Here is a 24,585-nt window from a genome sequence, read left to right as displayed (position 1 = left end):
GAGTGCAGAGGGGTTGTGTTTAGAATAAATACATATATATTTGATATATACCTTGTGTGGTGTACTTTCATTTGGTACTTAGGGGATTATAATTGGTAAAACAACTTGCTAAATGCGCTCTCTGAAGTCTTAGCCTGATGACTGCTGGTCCATGCTACCACTAGCTTAGCTTTCTGTAAGGTTGACTTTACAACCACCATCAATAAGGGTCGATTAGACTGGTGCAAGGTGCCCACTAGAACTAGTGGACATCATATGCCAGGCTAACTTCTCACACCTGTCACACCTTCAGCGGACCCAAGTCAAACCCAGGCTTTTCCCAGTCACTGCAATCCAAAGTACTATCAACCCAACCCTCTCAATCCCCACATGTTTTTTGGCAGTCCAAACCATGCCATTCTCACCCTTTTTTTCTCTCTTGTAAAATGGACTAATAATCAGAGAAGCATTCCAGTCTAGGGACCAGGTGTAATTGCAGTACACGTGGGTTGTAGGCTTGCAAATGATTCATTGAAGTGACAATTGTGAAAGTAAAAAGAAAATCTACTCTTCCAAACACAACAGGTCTGGTTGAGGCTACGAATGTGGACGCAGAGAAAAGAAACTAAACACAATCATAAGTGCAAAGCAATAAATATAGGCTGGAAAAAAGTTTGTTAATGTAACTTGATTTTAAAAAATCAGTCCAACAGCTTTCCTGCATGTATGTCTATTTGGCACTTCCCAGACAAGTGTTTGTGGGCTCGCTTTAGGATAACATCTGAGGTGAAGATCGTAATAAGTGTCCAGAATGTCAGTTAGTTCACTAAACATCCGTTTTTATTGCACCTGATGGGGAAACCCTGACCCTTGGAATCTAGAGGTCCGAGGCCCTCAAGGAGGAGATTGGGCGGTTTTGGAGCTAATGTGAATAACTTGAGAAAGGTTTAGGCTATCAAGTGCGATACGAGAAGATGAAAAAACCCATTATAGGTTATGGGGCCACCAAAGAAGATTTAAGGTCTTACGTAAAGTGGCAGATGTTCCATCTGCCGTATTAAGAATGCATTGGGGTGTCAATGGCTCTCTAAATATAGTGGGCGGGACTGCCGCCACTTTTTGGTAGGTGTCACACTCTAAATAGGACTCTTGAAATCCTCCTTCAGGGCCCCACCCATTGTACATATAAACATATTTCCGTGAACTATGGAGGAAAGCCTTGTTATTTTCAACGCGAAAGATGATTAAATGCTGTCGGGCCCTTAATGTGGTTTAGAGAGCCAAATAATGTCCTGGCAAGCCCGTGCCTTTGTAAGGCCAGTAGGTATGGGGATAAATGTTAGCCACTTTAGGCTAATGTGCTCGGCCTTCTAGCAATTGAAATGCACAACCTGCCACACAAGCTCCAAATTTCCTCTATACGCCTCTCCGACCCCATACGACAGACATCACAGGACTATTTTGTTTCGACAAACAGCATATGCAAATATAGAAAAATCAGTCTTGCGTGTAAGTTTTTTCATGCTTTTTTGTAGTTTCTGTCGTTAATGGTGTTAGCAAATACCAGCAGAATTGTATTTCTTATGATTGTATTGTGGTTTTCCTTTCATTTCCGCACTTGTGTTTTGTTCCTGATGTTGGTTTTCCTCTCATGCATCGGATGTGGCAAACCACCCCCCTTCACCCCTGCTGAGTCACCAACGGCCCCAGTGAGACGACCTAGGTCTCTGTGGTCAGCACTACCATAAAACCCTAATGTGCGTGCTACCCACAGACGCCCCCTCGTGGATGTCATCACAAGGGCCTACAATTTCATTTCAAGGAGTGATCTGAGCATGGTCAGACCCAACCGCTGCTGTGACCAGAAAACTCGGAACTACCTAACAGGCTTGTATTCTATTCATCAGCAATGGTTATTCGGGGCCAGATTTATCAATGGCTTGCGTTTCCCGAGAGCGACTCAAGCCCTCATTTGAGATTTACTATTCCATGCAGAGCCAAGGTGGATCAGGGTGTCTTAGAAAACCAGGAGTAACGCAAGGCAGCGCAAGTCGCTGACTTGTGTTACTCTTCCGTGGGTGGAGAGCCGGCGTTCCCACACATCCACACATGGTTTTTGGCCCATTCCCAGATTTACTGACACTAATAACTTGGGAATGCCTCAAAATGCTACACCTTCCCAGGTGAGGGGTAAGGAGGAGAAATACGTTCATTTCTCCTAGTTTTTTCCTCTTTCTAGGTGGGCAACATTCTGCAGCACAGAGGAAAAAGCCTCCTAGGATTGTTTTTGTGCAGGAAGGAATCCCTTTCATAAAAACAATCCTTCCTGTAACACAGGTGCCTGTGTTGGCGCTTGGCAGCCTCTAGGAGCCAGCGCAGAGAGAGCCGGAATACGCCGTATCTTCATAGATATAACGCATTACCGCCCTCTAGATTGCAAGCAAAGCAGCAACTTGTCTTGCTGCGTTGCGCTGCGTCAGATGTTATTAAATCGGCTCCTTGGTGTCCAGAACCAACTGCCGGAAGCTCTGAGGCTTCCTCTGTCCTTTCCAGCTCTGGCTCCCGAGCAGCCCTTTTGATGATTTGTGTGAGGCTATTGAGGTACACAGCGCTGCTGCTCGGTGCGATTTCTTCAATATACCATGACGTAGCAGGATACAACTCAAGGGACAAGCAGGTTCCTTGATCAGTAAGTACATAGATTGGGATGTATGACATTACAACGCATGCTTTTACCATGCATGCTTTTACAACGCAAGTATTACAACGAAAACCTTTACAACGCATAGCGCTTTGGGGTGCTGGATAGTGAATAGTTTAATTTACTATTCCAACTCCAGTCCCCGTGGACACTAGGGAAGGTGTTGGATAGTAAATTAAATCTATTCCCTATCCTAGAGTGCCCCCCAGCGCAATGCGTTGTAATGGTTTGCGTTGTAATAGTTGCGTCGTAAAGGCACTGCATGGTAAAAGTTGCGTTGTAAAGGATGTTCCCCCATAGATTGTGACTGCCCATACGTGGCAGGCAGCAGATGTGCTCTGGTCAGCCTCTTCCTCCACATGGCACCTCTAGCCCTCCATCCACACAAAGGCACATCAACAGATGTTCTAAGCAAACATGGGGAAACGCACAGTGCACGTGATATCGTAGAACTGCAAGCGGCCAGACGCTGACTCTGTCCTGAAATATGAAAAGTCCTCACGTAAGGGGTTTTGCTTTTTTATTCATAGCACTGATGAGCAGGTACTTTGATAAGTTTGAGGTTCTGCTTCTCTGGGTAAGGGGTTTACATTTCAGTTCTCCACATGGGTTTGAGTGGGGCAGACCAGATGATTGTCCTGAACCGACACTAGGACGCTCCGTGTAAGATGATTACCATTTAATTCCTAGTACCGGTTATTATGGCAAGAACTGGCACTCAGCTTCTAGGGATCGCACAGTAACCACCATCATATTTTTGGAACGTGTATTTTTTAACCCTTCACAGTGGTTTTTGCTGTTTGGAGCAAATGATGGCAGATGCTACTGGTGCAAGTTCCTTTGCTTCTTAAATAATGGAGCATTACCTGGCCTTGTCTTCTTCCAATTTATCACTGCAAGCTAAAATCACAACGCGCTCATGCTCAACCCACATGTTGCGGCTGAGGACTGCAGTGCTCACGAGATTCACTGCAGACATAAGTAGGCATCCTATCCATAAGCAGAAAGCAGGGCAGGCGCCCAACCTCATCCACGAGGCAATGGATGTCATATTCACAAGCAGAAGTGTGTCACTCTACTCCTTTTCAAGTCTGCAATTTGTAGATGCTTCTGAAAGGCAAACATAGTTTACCACAAAAACTTTTCCCCCGCAGGGAATTACAATGCGATTGGTACGACCGCTTTGTAACCACGTATACCAGTACTCCGCAAGTCAGAACAATGACTTGCAGAGGAGGCAGAAGGTGTTGGATTTAAAATCAAACACCTTCCCTACTGTTGACATACCGGAGTTGGAATAGTAAATTATACTATTCCAACATTCAGTGCCCCCCCCCGCACCCCCTGCGCTAGTCATTGTTACGACTTGCAAAAGTGATTGTGATGACTTGCATGGTAATGGTATGCATGGTCACAACGTGGTCGTTGTAACAACTGCACTGTAGTTCCCTGCGGGGAAAAAGAATGCGTTAAAAAGAGGTACATTCCTTCTGAGTTGTCAAATGGCCGAGTACTAGAAAGCATCTGCGTGCATCAAAGGCAAGCACATCCCAGTGCCTGAAACACACAAGCGGATGGGAATGGAATGTGAACAGCACATGTTCCATCGTTGACTTGACTTCACTCAGTGGTGCTGCCAACTCACTCATAGAAGAAACACATTCATGGTTATGCTAAGGGACATTCAGCCCCACAGAACGAGGATAAGAGCATTGCAACACTGGCTGTGTATTGAGTTCACACAAACTTCCCAGTGAACTGTGAGCATGCACCATCAGTAATGTCTGGTAGCAACAGCATGCAGAGCTTCTGACGCACACACAGCCCACAGCATACTATATACTACAAAGTTGACGCTGGAGCAATGCACTGAGGGAGCTTTGGAGACTCCGTAACATCAGCAGCCAAGGAGCATGAAGGGTTGTTTCCTGACAGATTCTGTTTAATAAACCATGCCAAGGAGGTTTAGACTATGCAAGTTTTATCAGCCTTTGGGTTCCAATTAGACATTATGGACACCATTCACCCTACATCTGCTTCAAAGATGCTCTTTTAAAAAACGTTTTGCTTTTCTAAGAATGTTCATTCAGTCTGGAGGAAAAATTTACCGACCATTTTGGAAGGAATCATGGGCCAGTCCACCCAGCTCAGTGACTGCTTCTTGCAGTGCACTGTCACGCCTTGAACTGTGGAAAGAAGCTCTGGTCAGCATGGCAAACGACTGTTTGCTTGTTTGTTCTGATAGGTGGAGGAATATGAGAACAACCATGGTAAGGTCATTCTAGGATAACCAATGTAACTCCCAAATCATCTTTTGAAAGAAAGGCGTAACAAAATAAAATGCTCTAATCCAACTAATTGATAGTGCTTTCCTTTTAATTCCGTTCTATGGATGCCTGGGTGCAAAGACTCACTGTTTCACGTTATAAGCAGATTCAAAAAGACGTATCTTCAACTTTTGTCCAAGATGGAAGCCTTGACCAAGAGCCTCAGAGCATATGATTCATTTGTGAATTTCTGGTATGGATGATCTGCTTAAGGATTCAATTTCTCATGTTGGCACTTAGCGTGATACGTCACTGCTTGAGGTGCTGGAACAGCTGAGAAGCGACCCCATAAACATAAACTGAAACACGATACACCGTAGTAACCCCTCAATCGCAATCTATGTATCTGGCAGGGTCCCTAGGGCTAATCAAGGACAATAATAGCTATGAACTCCTGCACAGTGGAAAGTACAAAGGCTGATGTCACAGGCATCAAAAACTCAACTCAACTCAGGTTGGGTGGACAGTGTTCCTTTCTAAAAAAACAAATCGGGGGTATCAGTCTGTTGCCAGCCACCCACTAAGGAGCTCTGATTGTTTTGCTTGCAGTCCTGAGACAAAAAATCTCCTTGCTCGAGGTCCAGCTCTAAATTCAAGAGAATAAATGTAGGTCCATGTTTTCAAGCTGTGATTCAAGTAAGTGGGCATGATATTGTGCCCCTGTTACACTGGTGGACACCCAGTGGACACCCAGTAACCACCGCCTATCCCAAATTGCCAAAGAAAAAACCTTGCAAAAGTTTGGGGGAAGCATTCTTTTTTCAACCTGGATCACAGAGCCTGACATGGATTATCCTGAACTGCATTTGGGATGCCTGGTGGTACACTCTAGATTTGCACAATATATTTAATCAGTTTTGTACATTTGTCAGTGGTCGATATTTATATTGCTCAGGGCAGTCAAAAGTGTAGTCACTGCTATCTCAACATTCATGTTTTAGGAGAAAACAAAAAACACACAATTATATTTTACCTAAAGTACTAAGAATTATGGAAGAAAATGGAATGACAATTAAAACAGAAAAAAAAGTTTCGCCCATAAAAGTGAAGACGAGTTTTTGGAGCATGTCACGACCATGAAACTTGCTAAACAATATCTAAATAGCTATACGTTGTTGGAGACATTTAGTTAGACACTCCTACCCCAGGCGACAAACGATTTACAGAGGGTGTGAGAAAGGGATGGGTGAGTGGTCAGATTCTGTTGGTTGAGACAGTTGTGCATTTGACAGGGGTGCCCAGATCCTTGCAGCACTTCCTTCCCTTAGGGAAGAGCAGGGCCTACAATAGTTGTGTGAGTGGAATTGTGCCCTTGAAATAAGAGAAATACTGTTATATAATGCATTATTTGGAGGTGGAAGGGATACATCAAGACACCATATTAGCTCTGTTGATAAGAATACCTTTTCCCCGAGGGAGACCACGTAGCATCACAGCGCTACCAGAAGGCGTTCAAAAGGCATAGCAATTGGCCCAAGAATGTATGGGAAATCCATGCAATAGGTGACATGGCCCCTATTGCTGGTAGATCTTGGACTCTAGTGCGACAGAGAGGATGCGAGTTTTAACTCCATCAAAGGAAATATTTGGTTGGGTGTAACTTAAACATCTGAGATGTACACTAGAAAAAGAAAGGAGATGTGGTTCAGGGGACGGAGAGAAAACAAAAATAGGCACACACAGAGTTAGCAGAATGAAGGAGCATATTTATGAGGAAGTGGCGGAGCGCGGCGTTAGCCTCCTTGGCTTATCGCCGCGCTCCACCACTTCTGAAACACAGGGCTGCACCATATTTACAACAATATGGTGAAGCCCTGCATTTACCCCTGCACTGGCGCTAAATTTAGCTGTCTAGCCCCAACCCAGGCACCCTTGCACCATAGTGCAAGGATGTCTGCGTTGCAGGGGGATATTATTTATGTGCAGGAAGGTGTCTCTTCCTGCATATAAACAGTCCTTTTAAATGGCGTTTTGTAACTTCTATGTGCGCTATTCAATGGAGCACTCATAGAAGTTGCAACGGGTCATTTCTTTAATGTTTATGTGCACAACGCACCACACAGCAAAAAAGAGGAGAAATTAAACATTTGTCCTCGTTTCACCAGGGTAAAACCAGGTTTTCCCTGTTTTTAATTTTAGCACTGCCCCATATTTATGCCACCCTTGTAAATATGGGGCAGTGTCAAAATTAAGGGGTGTTGCAGTGGAACGCCCACCACAACATCCATTGTTCTTCAATTTCACGCCAAGTATAGCAAGAAATGGTGCCTTATTTACAAGGCAGCGTTAAGCCACCTTAAGTGGCTTAAAGGGGCCTTGTAAATAAGACGAAACCCCTATCGTCACCACAACAGCCAAAAAAGTGATGCTGTGGTGGCGATAGGGTCTTGTATATATGCCCCAAAGAGTTTGAACTCGAAAAAATATTTATAAACAGACCTAAGACTTTCAACTCTCGTCCTGTGATATGGAAACTAAAACCAACTTCTGAAGGAGTGAGCACTTTTAGACTGTTCATATACTCTCTTCTTGTTCTTTGACCTTTGCTCTTATCTCACCAGGTGATGTACTCCTCCGGTATCCCGTTCATCTACATCGCCCTGGCGTACGCTGGACTTTCCTGCCTCATGTTCCTAAACTGCTTCTTGTCTTGGTACATACCACCCTGTACTACAGGAAAAGAGAGCAGCTACAGGTAAGAGTGGGCCATGCTGCATTACAATGAAGGATGAAGCTTCTCGTCTAAACAGTGGACTGAGCGCCTATTATCATTATCCCTTTTATTTGCTGTCTTATAATTCGGCAGTGCGTGTGAGGCATTAGTCTCTGTATCATTTCCTTTTCTTTCTGTGGAGCTTGGACCTAGTACAGATTGATTTCACTTAATTACTGTCCGTCCGCTGCTCTTCTGTGACTGAGGTACTATTTCTTCTTTTTTGGCATTTCTATATAGCGCAAACTTGACCAGACTTGGTGGTATTGCAGCCCTTTTCATGAGCATCAGTTACATTATACAAGTTCAGATTCATTAGGTCGCAGCCTACCTGTCAGCGCAGCTGTCTGGTTTGCTAAAGAGATCTTGGGGACATTCAGAAAGTTGACCTAGGAATGCATTCAACATGTTGCTTACTAGTAGCTTTACAGGTTGTAACTCACATTTCCCGGCTTTCTATGAGCTGACTTTTACTTGGTTTAGGCTGTCCAGCTCGAATTTGTGTTTCATGAGTATTTGTTTTATGTCGCAAGATGGCCGCCGGATGGGAAGGAGCTCCAGAAGAGAGCTCCCAAGGCTGGAGATCACTCTAAGGTGTAAAAATCTTTGTTGTTTGTTTGACGTAAATAATTAATTTACTCTCTTAATTTCTATGCAGGTAAGTACTTAATCAATAATAACTCAATCGGAAAGAAAGAAAACAGAGTCCGTGGTGTTAGAGTTCTTAGGGGTTTTTATTCCTTAAAAAGGAATGGTCTTGACCAGGATATCATGTTCTGACCACCACAGGGGTGTCAGAAGGGATAGAGCAATGCTTTATTACATTACATAGCTTATATACTTAATCTATGTCATAAGAAACAGTTGTAATGGGCGTAACAGCTGAGAGAAGACAAGATAACAGTATACACGTGTTACAAGTGCGTAATCAGAAGGCGTGAACTAGAGATGTGTGCTAGAAACGTCACAGGTAGATGTCACAAAAGGGGTGGCACTACCAGAAATGTTGCAGTGTCAGCAGAAATCGGAAGCTTGGATGCGCGCGCAGCTGCATGACGTGTGATTGACGTGAAGCTGGAGGGTGCAGGGGACTTGACATTTACACTGACGGAAAGAGACAGAAGTCTGGCATGTCAGATCAACTTGTGCTTCTATCATATCGGATATCTGGTGTTTAGGAACTAAGCTATCTGGGCGGAAAGGTCTCTAGGGCAGAAGCTATTCTATACTTGCTGTGAGTGCGTGTATAAGCGCCTGAGTGTCTGTATGAGAAGCGTGGGGGCATGGGCCTTCCATGGGAGCATGGCAACAAGGGCTATGAATTACTTGAATTACTTGCACAGAGACAGGCCGGCCCTTTGGCTCTGCAGCTGAGGGGAATGTTGACTGAAACTAGCAGGCAGGAATGTATTTTCGGGGAGCGGAACAGATAACTCGAAGGTTATAGTCAATCTTGGCAGGCAGCAGGCTGAGCTGAGCGCGAGGGGCCGCGCTGAAAGTAAGTCAGAGTTCACGGGTACAGAGGCAGCCTGGGCAGAGGCCCTTGGAGTCAGAAGCCAGAAAAGAGGCTCAGTGGCAGAAATTCAGGGGCCTACTCAGCTAGAGCTGAAAAACGTAGAAGTACACTACAAAAAGACGTTGGCATAGCATACTTAGGAACGGACCATTCAACCCATTCAAGGTGGGTCTGAAAGAGGACATGTTAACGGTGGACGCAAATGTATTTGCGTCTTCATAGCTGGTACAGGAGGGAAGTTACATGCACTTTAACTCGTACATGGAGACGGTGGGGTACGCGCTAGGGAACACATCTTGACCATAAAATTTATATTTCCTCATTCCCTCCTTGTTCCCTACGGACCCTTCATGATATATTAATCATCATAAATTGATCAGTTTGTTCTTGCAACATCATTTGCTCATCTTTCTTTCTTTGACGGTTTGAGAGGAAACTGGAATGTTCAATGCACGATGTGGCACACAGTCCACATATCGCCGGCCCACACTGTAGGCACAGGCAGCAGCTGAATACTATGACAAGGCCGAAACCTAGGAAGGATAGGATCTTCCATCCCCAGGCAGTTAACGTTGTCCAGAACCAACCGGACCAAGTCCAGGTGCCTGGATTCTGATGTATCTGATTTGCAATTTTATGCAGACGGGTAATAGCTTGATAGACAGATGGCGCATTTTGTGGGATGAAAACGCAGCAACTTGACCCGATGACCTTACAGGCTCCACCTCTATCTGCCAAGATGACGTCAATAACAAGACGATTTTGAAGGACAACAACCCGCATAGCAGATTGCTCCTCTGTTAAGTTACCTAAGGCGGAGGCAGTTTCATGTACTACAGCTTCAAGTGTTCTAGTTAATCTACGTATTAATTTACTGTTTTGGACAGGTCCTAAAAAGACAAAGAATCCCTTATTAAAATCAGTGTACTGTTCCCATGCCGTTTCTGTGTAGTCGACAAGTGGGATATCTCTTTTGGGTCTATTCTTTACTAGATTTGTATTTCTATGGTAATCAGGGGGAGCTAGAAAAACAGGTGGCAGAAGGAATGCAATATAACAGGTACCATCCCAATCTGGAGGCAAACGTATGTATGCGGTATGACCACAAACAAAATAGGAGTGACTGATAGCTTTGAACGACGATTTACCATGGTCACTGAATTCGACCACAGTAGTGCATTTACTATGACCTAAGTGTACTGAACCTTTCTTTCGGACACATAATTCACCAGTGACTGGTAATACTAGCATATGGGGCAGAACTGGTGTAGCTTCGGATTCAACAGTAAGGATCATGAGGCTAATTGTGTAGTTACCTAATCCATATACTTCATTTTCTAGATCAGTTCCTATTCGAGTGGGGAGTCCCTCCTTATCAGGGTAACAGACGTCGAGCAGGACTAAGTTCAAGTTTCCCCAAACCCAGCCCCCATCGAAAACAGCAATATCAGGATCTAAGGAATTAATTATTTTAAACCATGCCCCACAGGAGCCATTGTGAGTGAACGGGTACGGAAAAAGGGGCAGAGCTCCCTTGTAGTTCTGGTAGGGAGGGAGTCGGCCACATATCCAGCAGTCTGTAGCATTATTCGTCTGATGGGAGTGATGTAACATACTAATGAATGTATTGTTGCGCAGCGCAAGTCTGTAAGAGAGTTCGTGTGCAGGTAATTCACTAAAAGTGTGTTCGGCAGAGACATTGTAAACAGATTGTTCACGCTTGAAAATAGGCCAGTAGATAGGTAGCAGAAGGCTAGCAACAATAACTAAAATACTTAGAATAAACATGATTAATAGTGTCACTATACAGTGACTACGGAGTGATTTACAATATGCACCTTTTTTAACTTGTCTCTCTCTCTCTCTATCTCGATCTAGGGGATACATGTCAGAAACTATTTAACCGATTCACCTAGGGGAGGACTTAAACAATTAAACTGTCTGACTTGCTAGATCGGAGTTCCGACCTGTACTCTTCTTGGGGAGTTTTTTCTCGTTCGGATACTGTAAAGTCTTTTGGCTCAACACAGTCTTTGGTGGGGGTGGACGAGTCTCGATCAGGTTTCAGTTCACAAAATTTTTTCACATGACTCGTGTGGACCCACCCCTTTCTCCCTTCTATCTTGACGGCGGTCCTCGTGGTGAGAAGGACGGTCTTCGGAGATTTCCAGCGGGGCTCCAGCGGACTCTTCCTGTCGAAATTTCGGACCAGTACCAGGTCCCCAGGACGGACCTCGTGCGGCTTTACATCAGTGTTGTCAGGGAAGGTTGCGGCAACCTGTGAACGACATGATTGGAGTGCAGACATCAAGGAGGCAAGGTAATCTGTCAACATGTTACAATCAACATCAGTGATCTTTTTCGGAATGGGCGTCCCCCACATATTCGGTGGTCTGCCAAAAACCACTTCGTACGGGGATAGCCCTGATCTCGAGTGGGCAACCATTCTCATGTAGAATAGTGCCACGGGCAGGGCGACTATCCAGTCGACCCCTTTCTCCTGACATATCTTTGCAAGGCGGATTTTTAGTGTCTGTTTATGCCTTTCTACAAGGCCTGCGGCTTCAGGATGTCGGACACAATGGAATTTCCACTGGTAACCTAACAGTAAAGAAACCTGCTTCATTAACTCGGACGAGAAGGGTTGTCCATTATCTGAGTATACGACACGAGGCAAACCGTATCGTGGGAAGAATTCACGAACCAACTGCCGGGCAGTGGTCGGGGCAGTATAGTCTGGGACTGGGTATGCTTCGGTCCAACGGGACAGAGCACAAACAACTACAAGGACATACTTGAATCCTCGACATCGGTCCATCTGGATATAATCCATCTGGAGGACTTCAAAAGGGTGATCGGGAGGATGAAATCCACCTTGCTCTACAGGGACGCTTTTACCTGGATTGAACTGACAACAGATCATGCAAGTACGCACTTTCTGTTTTGCTGCTGCTCGTAAGTGTTTATTGCTCCAGAGATTTTGTAAACTGTCTAACATCGCTTTCTCTCCTAGATGTGCTGGGCTATGTGCTGTATTAATCATGACTTGAACCATAGAGTCAGGGAGAAACCATGTAGATTTTCCCTTCGTCATCCAACCTTGATCTGTCTGGATCCCTCCTAGTTCATTCCATTTCTTTATTTCATCTGGGGTAGCATGTGCCTGAATGTCAATTACATCTAGAGCGGGATCCTTGACTGCCATACACTTTGTCGGTACTATTGTCTTTGTCACATCAGTTGTCTGGGTGGGAGTCAGTGCTGTATGTTTTGCTGTCTGGTCTGCCAGGTCGTTACCCTGGGAAACAGAATCTGTGACCTTAGTATGTGCTTTACACTTCATGACTGATATGCCCGAGGGCAAATGTATTGCTTCTAGCAGGGCTTGAATGAGGGGACCGTGTTGTATCTTGGCACCATGAGAGGTCAGGAAACCTCGTTCTTGCCATAGCATGCCGAAGTCGTGTACGACTCCGAAAGCATAACGGGAATCAGTGTATATGTTGACATTTCTGTTCTTGGCTAGTATACAAGCTCGGGTCAGAGCGATGAGCTCTGCTGCTTGAGCAGACACTGTGTCAATACGATGTGTTTCTTTAACTTCAGTTTCAGTGGTCACTGCATATGCGGCCACTAATTCTCCTGTACTTGTTCTCATGCATGAACCGTCCACATAAAGTGTCAGGTCTGGATTTGTCAGTGGGACATCTGTTAAGTCTCGTCGTGGCTTTGTTACTGCATTAATGATTTCTATACAATCATGCTGGGCTGGATCTGTCATAATTGTAGGTAACAGTGTTGCGGGGTTCAGAATACTGCAGCGTCTGATTTCTATGTGTGGCTGGAACAGCGTTAATTCATAACCTGTCAGTCGTGCTATAGTCAAGTGCTGAGTCTGGGTTCTGTTTAACAGAACCTCTACAGAGTGTGGAACTTGTACTGTTAATTGATGGCCTTGTTATAGAGAGACAATGGACCTTAGCTTATTCAACATATACACAATATAGAGTATAGGAACTCAATGGAAACTATACAATTCAGGTTGTCCTGGCCCAGCCGGGGCAGGAGTTTATTACCAAAAAACAATGTCAGATATATAATACAATTTTACAAGACACAAGCCTGTGCCGTACTGACAAGAAAGGAAGAAATAGATATAGGGTGAAGAAGAGGGTGATTTTCAGGCAAGGAAAGAGAGCAAAGACAGGGCACTGCGAAAAGATGCAAAGATTGCTAGCAGTGTCGCCTGGAGTGGAATGTACACAAAATTTTTTAGAATATTTCAAGTGTCAACCCACTCTTGGGTGTCGACGTTTCGATCCCTAAAAGCTCTAATAGATGCACGGGATCATCATCAGGACTTATTTAAGTAGCAAAACATGCCTGAAATGAGCAAAGCCATATGGTTGAGCTTACACATACGATTCTCTGGGGTTCAATAGTTGTCTCGATATGATCGTATTAAAACTTCAAAGTCAGTCTGAAGGTGGCTGCACTTCTATGTCTCGTGCTAGCCTCGGATTCAAAAGTATGCAAACATCAATGGTACCATACTTTGTGTCAGTGTTCCCGACTCCTTTGAATTTTGAGTTTTCAGACTTGCTTTGCCCTGGGCTTCAGCAATGTGGATAACGTGCGTTGGTTATGATATGCCAGCCGCCTCTCCCAGGGGTGCCGATGCCGGTAACAGCTGTTACCGGCATCGTCCGAGCACCCCTGGGAGAGGCGGCTGGCATATCATAGCCAACGCACGTTATCCACATTGCTGAAGCCCAGGGCAAAGCAAGTCTGAAAACTCAAAATTCAAAGGAGTCGGGAACACTGACACAAAGTATGGTACCATTGATGTTTGCATACTTTTGAATCCGAGGCTAGCACGAGACATAGAAGTGCAGCCACCTTCAGACTGACTTTGAAGTTTTAATACGATCATATCGAGACAACTATTGAACCCCAGAGAATCGTATGTGTAAGCTCAACCATATGGCTTTGCTCATTTCAGGCATGTTTTGCTACTTAAATAAGTCCTGATGATGATCCCGTGCATCTATTAGAGCTTTTAGGGATCGAAACGTCGACACCCAAGAGTGGGTTGACACTTGAAATATTCTAAAAAATGTTGTGTACATTCCACTCCAGGCGACACTGCTAGCAATCTTTGCATCTTTTCGCAGTGCCCTGTCTTTGCTCTCTTTCCTTGCCTGAAAATCACCCTCTTCTTCACCCTATATCTATTTCTTCCTTTCTTGTCAGTACGGCACAGGCTTGTGTCTTGTAAAATTGTATTATATATCTGACATTGTTTTTTGGTAATAAACTCCTGCCCCGGCTGGGCCAGGACAACCTGAATTGTATAGTTTCCATTGAGTTCCTATACTCTATATTGTGTATATGTTGAATAAGCTAAGGTCCATTGTCTCTCTATAACAAAGTTATACCCATGGCTCTTAGCTATCCGTTGGGTTCCCCTTGTCTAAAAAAAACGTTAATTGATGGCCTAACACAATTGAATCACTCTGTCTGATGGCTAATGCTGTTGCTGCTACTGACTTCAAGCACGCAGGGAGTGCCTGGGCTACTGAATCCAATGTACTTGAGAAATAAGCGCAAGGCTTATGTGAACCTGCTTGATCTTGAGTGAGGACAGACAAAGCTGTACCATCACGTTCTGTAACGAAAAGTGTAAACGGTTTGCTGTAACATGGTGTCGCTAAAACTGGCGCTTGGCATAAGGCTTTCTTTAATTCTTCAAAAGCTTGTGTGTGTTCCTGAGTCCAAGGGAGGGCAGTCGAAGTCGCTGCCTCCTGTGTCGTTAACTGGATGAGTGGTTTAGCTAGAAATGCATATTGAGGAATCCATTGTCTGCAGTATGAGGTGAGGCCTATGAAGGCCCGCACTTCCTTTTGTGTCTGGGGTTTGTGGCATATTTACAATTAACTGAATGCGATCGGGAGTGAGCTGTCTCCCCACTTTGGACAGCAAGTGACCCAAGTACACAACTTGCTGAACACAGAATTGTAGCTTCGAAGGAGACACCTTGTGTCCCTTGTCGGCCAGGAAATGTAAAACTGTCAGTGATGCTTGTTCACATTCGGGCTCACTTCGTGCGGTGATCAGTAGATCATCGACATACTGCAGTAAAGCGGTGTTAACTGCCATTTGAATACAATCTAGTTGTCTTTTCAGTGCTTGACTGTAGATGCTGGGGCTTTCTGTGAATCCTTGAGGTGCGCGTGAAAATTTTAAGCTGCGTCCATTTAAACTGAATCCGAAGAGATATTGGCTCTCTGGATCAATAGGCACGCTGAAGAAGGCGTTCTTGAGGTCAATTACGGTAAAGAACGTTGCTTCTGAATCAATAGCAGTCAATAGGGATGAGATATCGGGGACCACAGGGTACTGCGGTATAATACATTTATTTAGTTCTCGAAGATCAATCACCAGCCGATATACTGGCGGTGCATTGGGATCAGTACGTTTAAGAATCGGAATAATGGGTGAAATACAGACATTGGAGTCGGTCTCTACGACCACTCCTTGGGCAATGAGCTCGTCAATGATTTTCAGTAAAGCCTCTACAGCATCGGGTGGTAACTTGTATTGTCTGATTCGGGGTAACACAACTCCTGTCTTAAGTGTAACACGGTATGGTGTAATGTGCATGCAACCTACATCAGTGGGGCCTTTTGCCCACAAGTAATCCGGTACATTTTTCAATCTGACATCGAATTCTCGCAAAACATAATGACCCTTGAAATCTCGTAGAAAGAGTCTAACTCCCTCCGGGGAACAGCATATTATAGCTCCTAGAGCCTTCAATGTTTTAATTCCTAACAGATTTTCCGGACATGATTTTGTAAGTAACAAGTCTGTAACACGTGATAATGGGCCCACAGCCAGGGGGACTGGTTCTGATACCTCATTTACAATAGGCTGTCCTGAAAAACCCAGGGAAACATTCTGTGAGCCTGAGAGGGGTGCCCCTGGGACTTCATCATGGCTGATCGTAGTGCGACTTGCCCCTGTGTCAATTAAAAACTTTCTGTCTTTTCCCAATACGTGACTGTGTACAAAAGGACCTTCTTGATCTACAGGAATCTCAATAAGAGGCAAGCCACCTTCCCTCTCTAGGCTGTTTCATGTATATCGGGGATAATCTGGATATGCGGACTGGGCATACTGGTACATCTGCTGTGAAACTTGCTGAGACGCGGCAATGGGCTGTGGCTGTGGTACCGCTACTGTCTGTGCTGGAGGTGAAGAAGCATGCATAGGCTGTGTATTCTGTGTATTCTGTGAAGACTGATGCTGGTTATGGTCTTGTCTAGGCGGATGCGGTCTTTCTTTAGTTTTACCTGTCGCTATGTTATGTTTCAGGACCGGGCATTCATGTACGTAATGTCCTGGCTGCTTACAATAATTACATGTCCCTTTAACGGGAGCTGTAGTGTGACTTGTCTGGGTCCCACCCTTTCTTTGACCATCGGCTGGGACCGTCTGAGCTACTAACATTTTCATCTTCGTGTCTTTCATGCGCTTTTGTTCCTGATCTTGTTCTTCCCTAATTCTGTTCTGATGATATTGGAGCATTTGTAACATCTGGGATGGCGTATTTGCCTGCCAAGTACTTTCAACTTTGTACACTCTGTTTTTAACTAATGGTAGAGAATTCTCGACTAGTTTTGATACAAAAAGATGCGGATATGACTCGCTACTTGGTTTGAGGCCACTGTTAATAATAAAACATTTCTCGAATCTTGAATAGAAGTCACTAGTATCTTCATCATGTTTCTGTTTACAGGACGAAATCGCGTCCCAATCTTCCTTTCTAGTTGTCAATAATCTTGGCAGGACCTGTACTATCAAACCTGGTAATGCTTTAGTTTTGTCCCCAAGGCCTACCCCTGGGACCCGTTTACTTTCTTCATCTTCTATTTCTGCCCATGCAATCTTTGTGTCCCCCACCTCCCATTCCTTTTCCTTTAGTTTCTCGTAGATGCCCGTGGGCAACAGTACTTTTAACATTTTCATGATGTCATCATATGTGTAATCCCCCATCAGTAACATGTCTTTAAGCTCTCTGTGAAAACCTGCGGGATCTTTATCGTGACACGGTACTAGCTTCTTCATTTCTAATAGTTCTAACTTGGTCAGAGGCGTGTGTACATATACGCGTTTCAAGACGTGATTGGTACCCATAACAGGGTGTACTTCTCGTAAGGGGTTCTGACTTTCAATACCACCCCCGCATTGCATGTGGTACGTCTTCCTTTCCGGAGGCGGGGCGGGAACATATTCAGAGCTGATGAACGTGTCATATCTACGGCGTTGTTCTAGAATTATTTGTATTAACTTGGTACTTAAGCCTCTCCATCTATCCATGAGTAGTGCTTCTAGTGTTTCGTGTAAGGGACCTGGATCAGAATAATGTTTTCTGTATTTGATGAGGAGGTGCTGAATCATGTATACACCTGCTAATTTCTGCTCGTCTGGGGAGAGGTTCAGAAATGTCTGCGCTACTGTGTCATCATTATATATGTCTGCATTCTCGGCCCATGATACAGCTGATCGGGCTAGTTCTTGTTCATCCATAGAATTGAGTACGTGGTACCCAACTCGATCTCGAAGCCTTTTATCAGTTTCCTGGAACTGATGCTCAGCAGAATTCGGATTTGTCAAGGCAGAGAAGAAAACTCTCTTGCTTTCTGGACGGATGCCTTTCATAAGGTAATTTCCCTTACCTACATATGCTATAGTATCTGCAGCTCTTTCTGGTTCTTCAAGTTCCTCTTCCTCCTCGGAGGAAGCTTTTCCTTTCTCTTTTCGGTGTACCTCTAGCACTGCTTTCCTAATTTTTCTATACATTGTGGCTATGCAGGTCCCTTTATCATGTTTTCCTTCAGCTATATTTTGACCCCACTTGTTCAGTGCATCTAATTCACTCTGATCTGTTCCAGGCCTATCTCGTTCTCTTATTAGACAGTTTATGAAAAATCGTAGTATCTGTGCTTGAATGTCAACTTTCTGTTTCTCCATGGCATCCTTAATGCTGTCAGGGTCTTTCCCTGTCTGAACAAACTCATATATTCTATCTAGACGATCCTTCATACCTACATAACATAGCAACATATCAGTAGCAGATCTTAACCGTAGTGATGCCAATATCATTAGGTCGTCCTTTCCGGGTACTGGATCGTATCTGCAAACTGAAATGTTTTCCTTGAATGCGTCAAAGCGGGGTGACCTGAACGTGAGAGGACTCTGGATATCCCTGAGATTTAATCTATGAGTCAATGGCGGGGTCCGAGGACCCGCGGTCGCACCTCCTGAAGCGGAGGCTTGTGCATTATCTCCCTGTGGAGTCTGTTTTTGAACTTGAATTTGTCGTTTTGTTAGATCAGGTAAACGTGGTTTCGGTAGGTCTGTTTTGGATGCGGGAAGTGGCGGGGCTGGCGGAACGGGGGAGGTCTGTCGTGGTACTGGCGGAGCATGATCGGGAGGCAGGGTGCCCCCGTCCCCGTCAGTAGGCAAGGTGCGAACAGGCAGATTGGTGTAAGCCGGTGCTACATCCTCTAGATAAGAATTTAGGAATATATCTTTAGTAGTCTTATGCATTACTTTAGTTGGGACTAATGGTGGCGGTAAGTTTTTCGGTATTTCTGATAGGGCCTCAGGTGTACCTTCGGCCACAAGATACATACCATTTACAAGATTATGTAAGGCGCGGTCTATCTGTTCACTTTTTACTCGGATCCCCTCGGTAACTAGTTCATTTTCCTGTGCTTTCTCTGATTCTTTAAGTCTGTCTTCTCTACGGAGTGCTCTTTCAGCACGTTTATGTGATTCCTTACGCCAAAATTCTATGGCGTCTTTCTGAGATTGTCTGGCTTTCTTTTTCCATAGTGCTTCCTCGACTTTCATGATGCACTCGGCATCCCATGTTCCGTTAACGGGCCATCGGTGTCTTTCGTCTAGGTGTTTAGTATAGTCAGTCCATAAGTCTAGATACAATATGGCGTCTATGCCATGTTTATGGTACATAAAGTTACCTGGAGTGTCCCTAGGGGGAATAGGAATTTCTTCCTCTAGTATCCCTTTCCTAGTTCCTATCTGCTTTAACTTGTTGAAAAACGGCATTTTGCCTACTTGATACTAAATGCTCGATCCTTGATACTTAATTCTGAATATAACTAGTTATACAAGAAAATACAATAATGCACATAAAAACGGTCACATTCATACCACAACATTAATCACATGAAAAGACATTTGAGACATAGATGACTACCCCCTATACTGGATGTACTGTTAAACAGTACAGATACACTGCTGTAACAGTGCAGGAGTTCAGAAATTCAGAATACTAGATATACTGCTAAACAGTACAGATACACTGCCTAAAAACAGTGCAGACCGGACTTGCGTACCCAAACCCGTCTAGATACGTCCCAGCAATGGTACTCACCGGGAAGCACGGAAAACAGAAGGCCTCGGAAAACTCGACTGGACTCGACTCGACACTTCGGAAAACTTCGGGAAACTTCGGAAAATTTCGGAAACCTGGTGGGCCTCTTGACACCTCGGACCTTGCTTCTTTCGGCTAGGCTCTGGTCGGGATCCTCCGCACTCCTCACCGCCTCGTCTGGGTACTGATCGCAGTCTTCGTCACCTCCGTGGGTCAGAGGGAGATGCAGGAAATCCTGCCGGTACGCGTAGATTCCGTCTAACTGATGGCAGGGGACACAGCTTGCAAATGCACCAACCGGCGCGTGAGGTGGGGGAGGGGTCCCTATTCGGGCGCCAAATGACGTAAATAATTAATTTACTCTCTTAATTTCTATGCAGGTAAGTACTTAATCAATAATAACTCAATCGGAAAGAAAGAAAACAGAGTCCGTGGTGTTAGAGTTCTTAGGGGTTTTTATTCCTTAAAAAGGAATGGTCTTGACCAGGATATCATGTTCTGACCACCACAGGGGTGTCAGAAGGGATAGAGCAATGCTTTATTACATTACATAGCTTATATACTTAATCTATGTCATAAGAAACAGTTGTAATGGGCGTAACAGCTGAGAGAAGACAAGATAACAGTATACACGTGTTACAAGTGCGTAATCAGAAGGCGTGAACTAGAGATGTGTGCTAGAAACGTCACAGGTAGATGTCACAAAAGGGGTGGCACTACCAGAAATGTTGCAGTGTCAGCAGAAATCGGAAGCTTGGATGCGCGCGCAGCTGCATGACGTGTGATTGACGTGAAGCTGGAGGGTGCAGGGGACTTGACATTTACACTGACGGAAAGAGACAGAAGTCTGGCATGTCAGATCAACTTGTGCTTCTATCATATCGGATATCTGGTGTTTAGGAACTAAGCTATCTGGGCGGAAAGGTCTCTAGGGCAGAAGCTATTCTATACTTGCTGTGAGTGCGTGTATAAGCGCCTGAGTGTCTGTATGAGAAGCGTGGGGGCATGGGCCTTCCATGGGAGCATGGCAACAAGGGCTATGAATTACTTGAATTACTTGCACAGAGACAGGCCGGCCCTTTGGCTCTGCAGCTGAGGGGAATGTTGACTGAAACTAGCAGGCAGGAATGTATTTTCGGGGAGCGGAACAGATAACTCGAAGGTTATAGTCAATCTTGGCAGGCAGCAGGCTGAGCTGAGCGCGAGGGGCCGCGCTGAAAGTAAGTCAGAGTTCACGGGTACAGAGGCAGCCTGGGCAGAGGCCCTTGGAGTCAGAAGCCAGAAAAGAGGCTCGGTGGCAGAAATTCAGGGGCCTACTCAGCTAGAGCTGAAAAACGTAGAAGTACACTACAAAAAGACGTTGGCATAGCATACTTAGGAACGGACCATTCAACCCATTCAAGGTGGGTCTGAAAGAGGACATGTTAACGGTGGACGCAAATGTATTTGCGTCTTCATAGCTGGTACAGGAGGGAAGTTACATGCACTTTAACTCGTACATGGAGACGGTGGGGTACGCGCTAGGGAACACATCTTGACCATAAAATTTATATTTCCTCAGCAAGATGGCCGCCGGATGGGAAGGAGCTCCAGAAGAGAGCTCCCAAGGCCGGAGATCACTCTAAGGTGTAAAAATCTTTGTTTGCCCAGGATCCCAAAAAGCCCTCTCACCGAGCCCCACCACCCGAACATTACGGGTGGAATAACCCCCGGCTGCATCGTCACAATGAAAATTGTCTGAGATAAGCCGGCCCTCAGCTCGAGATTGGTCCTCACAGGCTTTTGATGGTGATCCCCTGACACCGTGGGGCAAACCGGGACAAGAAGACCAAGCCAATAGTCACTCCCTGCACCGGATCAACAGGAAGGACCCTGTGTGCCTTGCCAGGTGAGCCGGATCGAGAGAAGCCCTTAGGGCATGTCTGCCCTGCACAATGGAGGGTACACCTACACCTTTCCACCCCGCGCTGTGCCACTGAATCGAATATAACTCCCAGTGCCAGGTGAGCCGCATCAACATGTCTGCTCTTCACAGCCCTGGGTCTACCTACCCCTATCTCCAAAGCGCTGAACCCGCGGAGTTGATGTGAACTCTGCAGTAGTTTCAGCTCCGCCTCAATTCTCTTCCATCCAGAGGACGTGAGAGCTCCTTCGGCCTGGCTACCCAACCTCCCTCTCTGCACCAGAGCCGTCAGCCTAGATTGAAGGCTCATTGTTTGACTCATTCACTCTGCCTGCCCTCCACCCAATTACGGAACCCCCGCATGCCTGAAGAGGTCACTACCTACTTGTCTCTATGTGGGAGGGGCAGCCTGGCGGCCACGTACCCCACACCAATTCCTTAAGCCCAAACTGAAGGCTTCCTCATCCTTCTCCCGCAGTGCCTGAACAAACAACTTTCCATGAAGACTCTTTGCTTCGCGTGTTGCACCTCCACCCCTCCCTCAGCTAAAGAACATCAGAACTTTTACTCCTGTCGTTTCGACCATCAGGAAAGTGATATCCTGTGGCCATTTTCCTACAGGCCACCCTTTTCCCTTCCAACTTTTCTTGCATTCAAAATGGCTGAGTCTATGAAATAAATAAATACATAAATAAATGATAAAAAGTAAAAGAGGACTACCCTGCAAAAACTAGAAAGACTTTTGAAGACACCTACAAAGTGGCAGCCATGTTGTAACGGCTCCCAACCTACTGTTAAATCGTTGTTTTGCTAACAATTTATACCTACATCAGAGCAGATTATTTTAAATAACAAACCATCCCTGAGCAACAATGTATCAGCTGACCCAAAGACCTCCTCTGAGACTTCCCTCTCCGCTGTACTCCCGCTGAGCTCTAACATTATGATAACATGAATGCTAAGTAATAAGTCCATCCTGAACTCACTTCCCACTACACCGGACTTGAATTCGAGCTTCTTACACTTACCAATGCCTCCTTGGCTTTTTATCCGGACGTGTATAGTTCAATAATCCTAATAGCTCCACGTGCTCCTAAATTATCCTACCCTATCACGATGTCATATTGTACTGAATTTTTTACTTTGGATGCATACTCCTGTATTATTAGTTGAGCTGTTTAACAGCTTTTTATCCTTATTGCTCAACATGTATTGTTTTAACTGTCCAGCCTCTTCGTGATCACCTAATTTTTTACCATTTTACATCACCCACAGCAAGACAAAATGCGCTGTAACACATTGTACTTTTGTCTCTTTGTACGCTAGGGAACTGTTCATACTTGTTGTTTATTTATCTACCTTTCTCTCTGCATCTTTGTGTTTCCTCGCCTCATCTTTTTGGCGTTTTAACAGGTTTATAACGGATTTACAATGCTTCCCCTCACGCACCCCCTTACTTCATTGGATTTGCCTATCACTAGACACGGCCCAAACTCTTGGACCATTCTTTATCCCCCTAACCTCTCCAAAAATGCTCAGAAAAACTTTAAACACAAACTACTAATGTGTCATCAAGAAACGCTATTTATAGGTAACTATCACAGTCTCACCTCAATTGTTAAAACTAACTACATCTTCTACTCCAAGCACCCCATGGAAAAGCACCTTCCTCCACCACCTCCCTATCACGAAGTCATGTAAAATCCCATATGGCTTGAAACTATCTACCATCCGTTCCCCTACTTTCCTTGGCGAAATTGACATCTCCATTTTCAAATTTGGAAACATCCTCATTCAAGCCTCTGAAAAACATCTTATCATCTTTGAACACCATTTCAGCACACTCTCCTACCTACTCTCGATACCTTCCTCCGACCCCTCAGCCTCCAAATCACAGTCTGACCCTATACCGCCTCTTTCACCTACTCTAACCCCTTCGCGTACAGACATTGAAAACAACATGGAAATCTCCCAAACACAGATTCTCAATCTCTCCCCTGCCTTAACAACTTTCCCTCCTACAGACTCACCAACAGCCTACTCAACTATTCAAACTCTCTCTCCTCCTCTTGAGGATCCAACAACTCACATCATTTCCTCCCTTCTACCTTCTTTTTCCTCCCAGCTTCCTCAATTTAACCTTCCCTTGACTCAATCACTTATTCCTACTTATTCCCCCTAACTGTCCTTCCCCTCCTTATCCAGGATATAAACACCCCTCAATTTGACCTCCCTAAGACTCAATCCCTTATTCCAACATTTTCCCCCCTAATTGACCTTCCATTCCTTAACCAGGACGTCATCCCTCCTCACTCTCCCCGAGCACCCTTTCCTCCTCCAGACTCTCTTCAGTCTCCAGTGACTGGCCTGTCCGACCTCACCTCCCTCCGGCCATTAATCGGAACACCCCTCTCCACCCCCCCACCTGGGCTCCCACCCCTCGCTCAGCCCAGACTTCCCATCCTAACTAACGCAGAACTTCCTCCTAGTCCCCCAAACTCCCAGCCTCTTTCCCCTTCTCCCTGATTCCCCAGACGCTTTTTAATATAGAAGGGGTTCTTCATCGCCTGCATCCTGGTAAAAGCGGACCTAACGACGGAGACTAACCTGCTGTGCTTTGCCCTCCGAGTCCTCTGCTACAGTTCGCCGGACCCGCTGCGCGGGTCCCGCTTCACCTGGACACTCTGTGGGGTCAGTGGCAGTAAAACAGGGCTGCGGACGTGACGGCATGGACTCCATCTATCACGAGTCCCTGCGTGGCCAATAGTTGACACCTGGCCCGCTCTCCCTGTAAGCCATGCCCACAGCGCACCGGCTGATGGTAAAACAGCCCTTCTCTCTGCACTGGTGGGTTCTTCATCGCCTGCATCCTGGTAAAAGCGGACCTAACGACGGAGACTAACCTGCTGTGCTTTGCCCTCCGAGTTCTCTGCTACAGTTCGCCGTGCCCGCTGCGCGGGTCCCGCTTCACCTGGACACTC

The 24,585-nt window shown here is 45.4% G+C and overlaps 1 protein-coding gene across 1 annotated transcript in view; it reads left to right on the top strand.

Annotated features, from left to right (window-relative positions):
- The window catches only part of LOC147705743 (large neutral amino acids transporter small subunit 4-like), a 256,994-nt gene that overhangs the window by 164,424 nt on the left and 67,985 nt on the right, over nucleotides 1-24,585 (top strand). The window contains exon 7 of the mRNA XM_086928976.1: nucleotides 7,569-7,702. Coding sequence (XP_086785102.1) covers nucleotides 7,569-7,702 — 134 coding nt within the window. The remainder of the gene's footprint in view (nucleotides 1-7,568; nucleotides 7,703-24,585) is intronic.

The sequence above is a fragment of the Lissotriton vulgaris genome, chromosome 7, assembly GCF_964263255.1.
Source record: "Lissotriton vulgaris chromosome 7, aLisVul1.2, whole genome shotgun sequence".
NCBI classification, from domain to species: domain Eukaryota; kingdom Metazoa; phylum Chordata; class Amphibia; order Caudata; family Salamandridae; genus Lissotriton; species Lissotriton vulgaris.
Note: the sequence above shows the minus strand (reverse complement) of the source record. Positions and strands in the feature narration are given on the sequence as shown.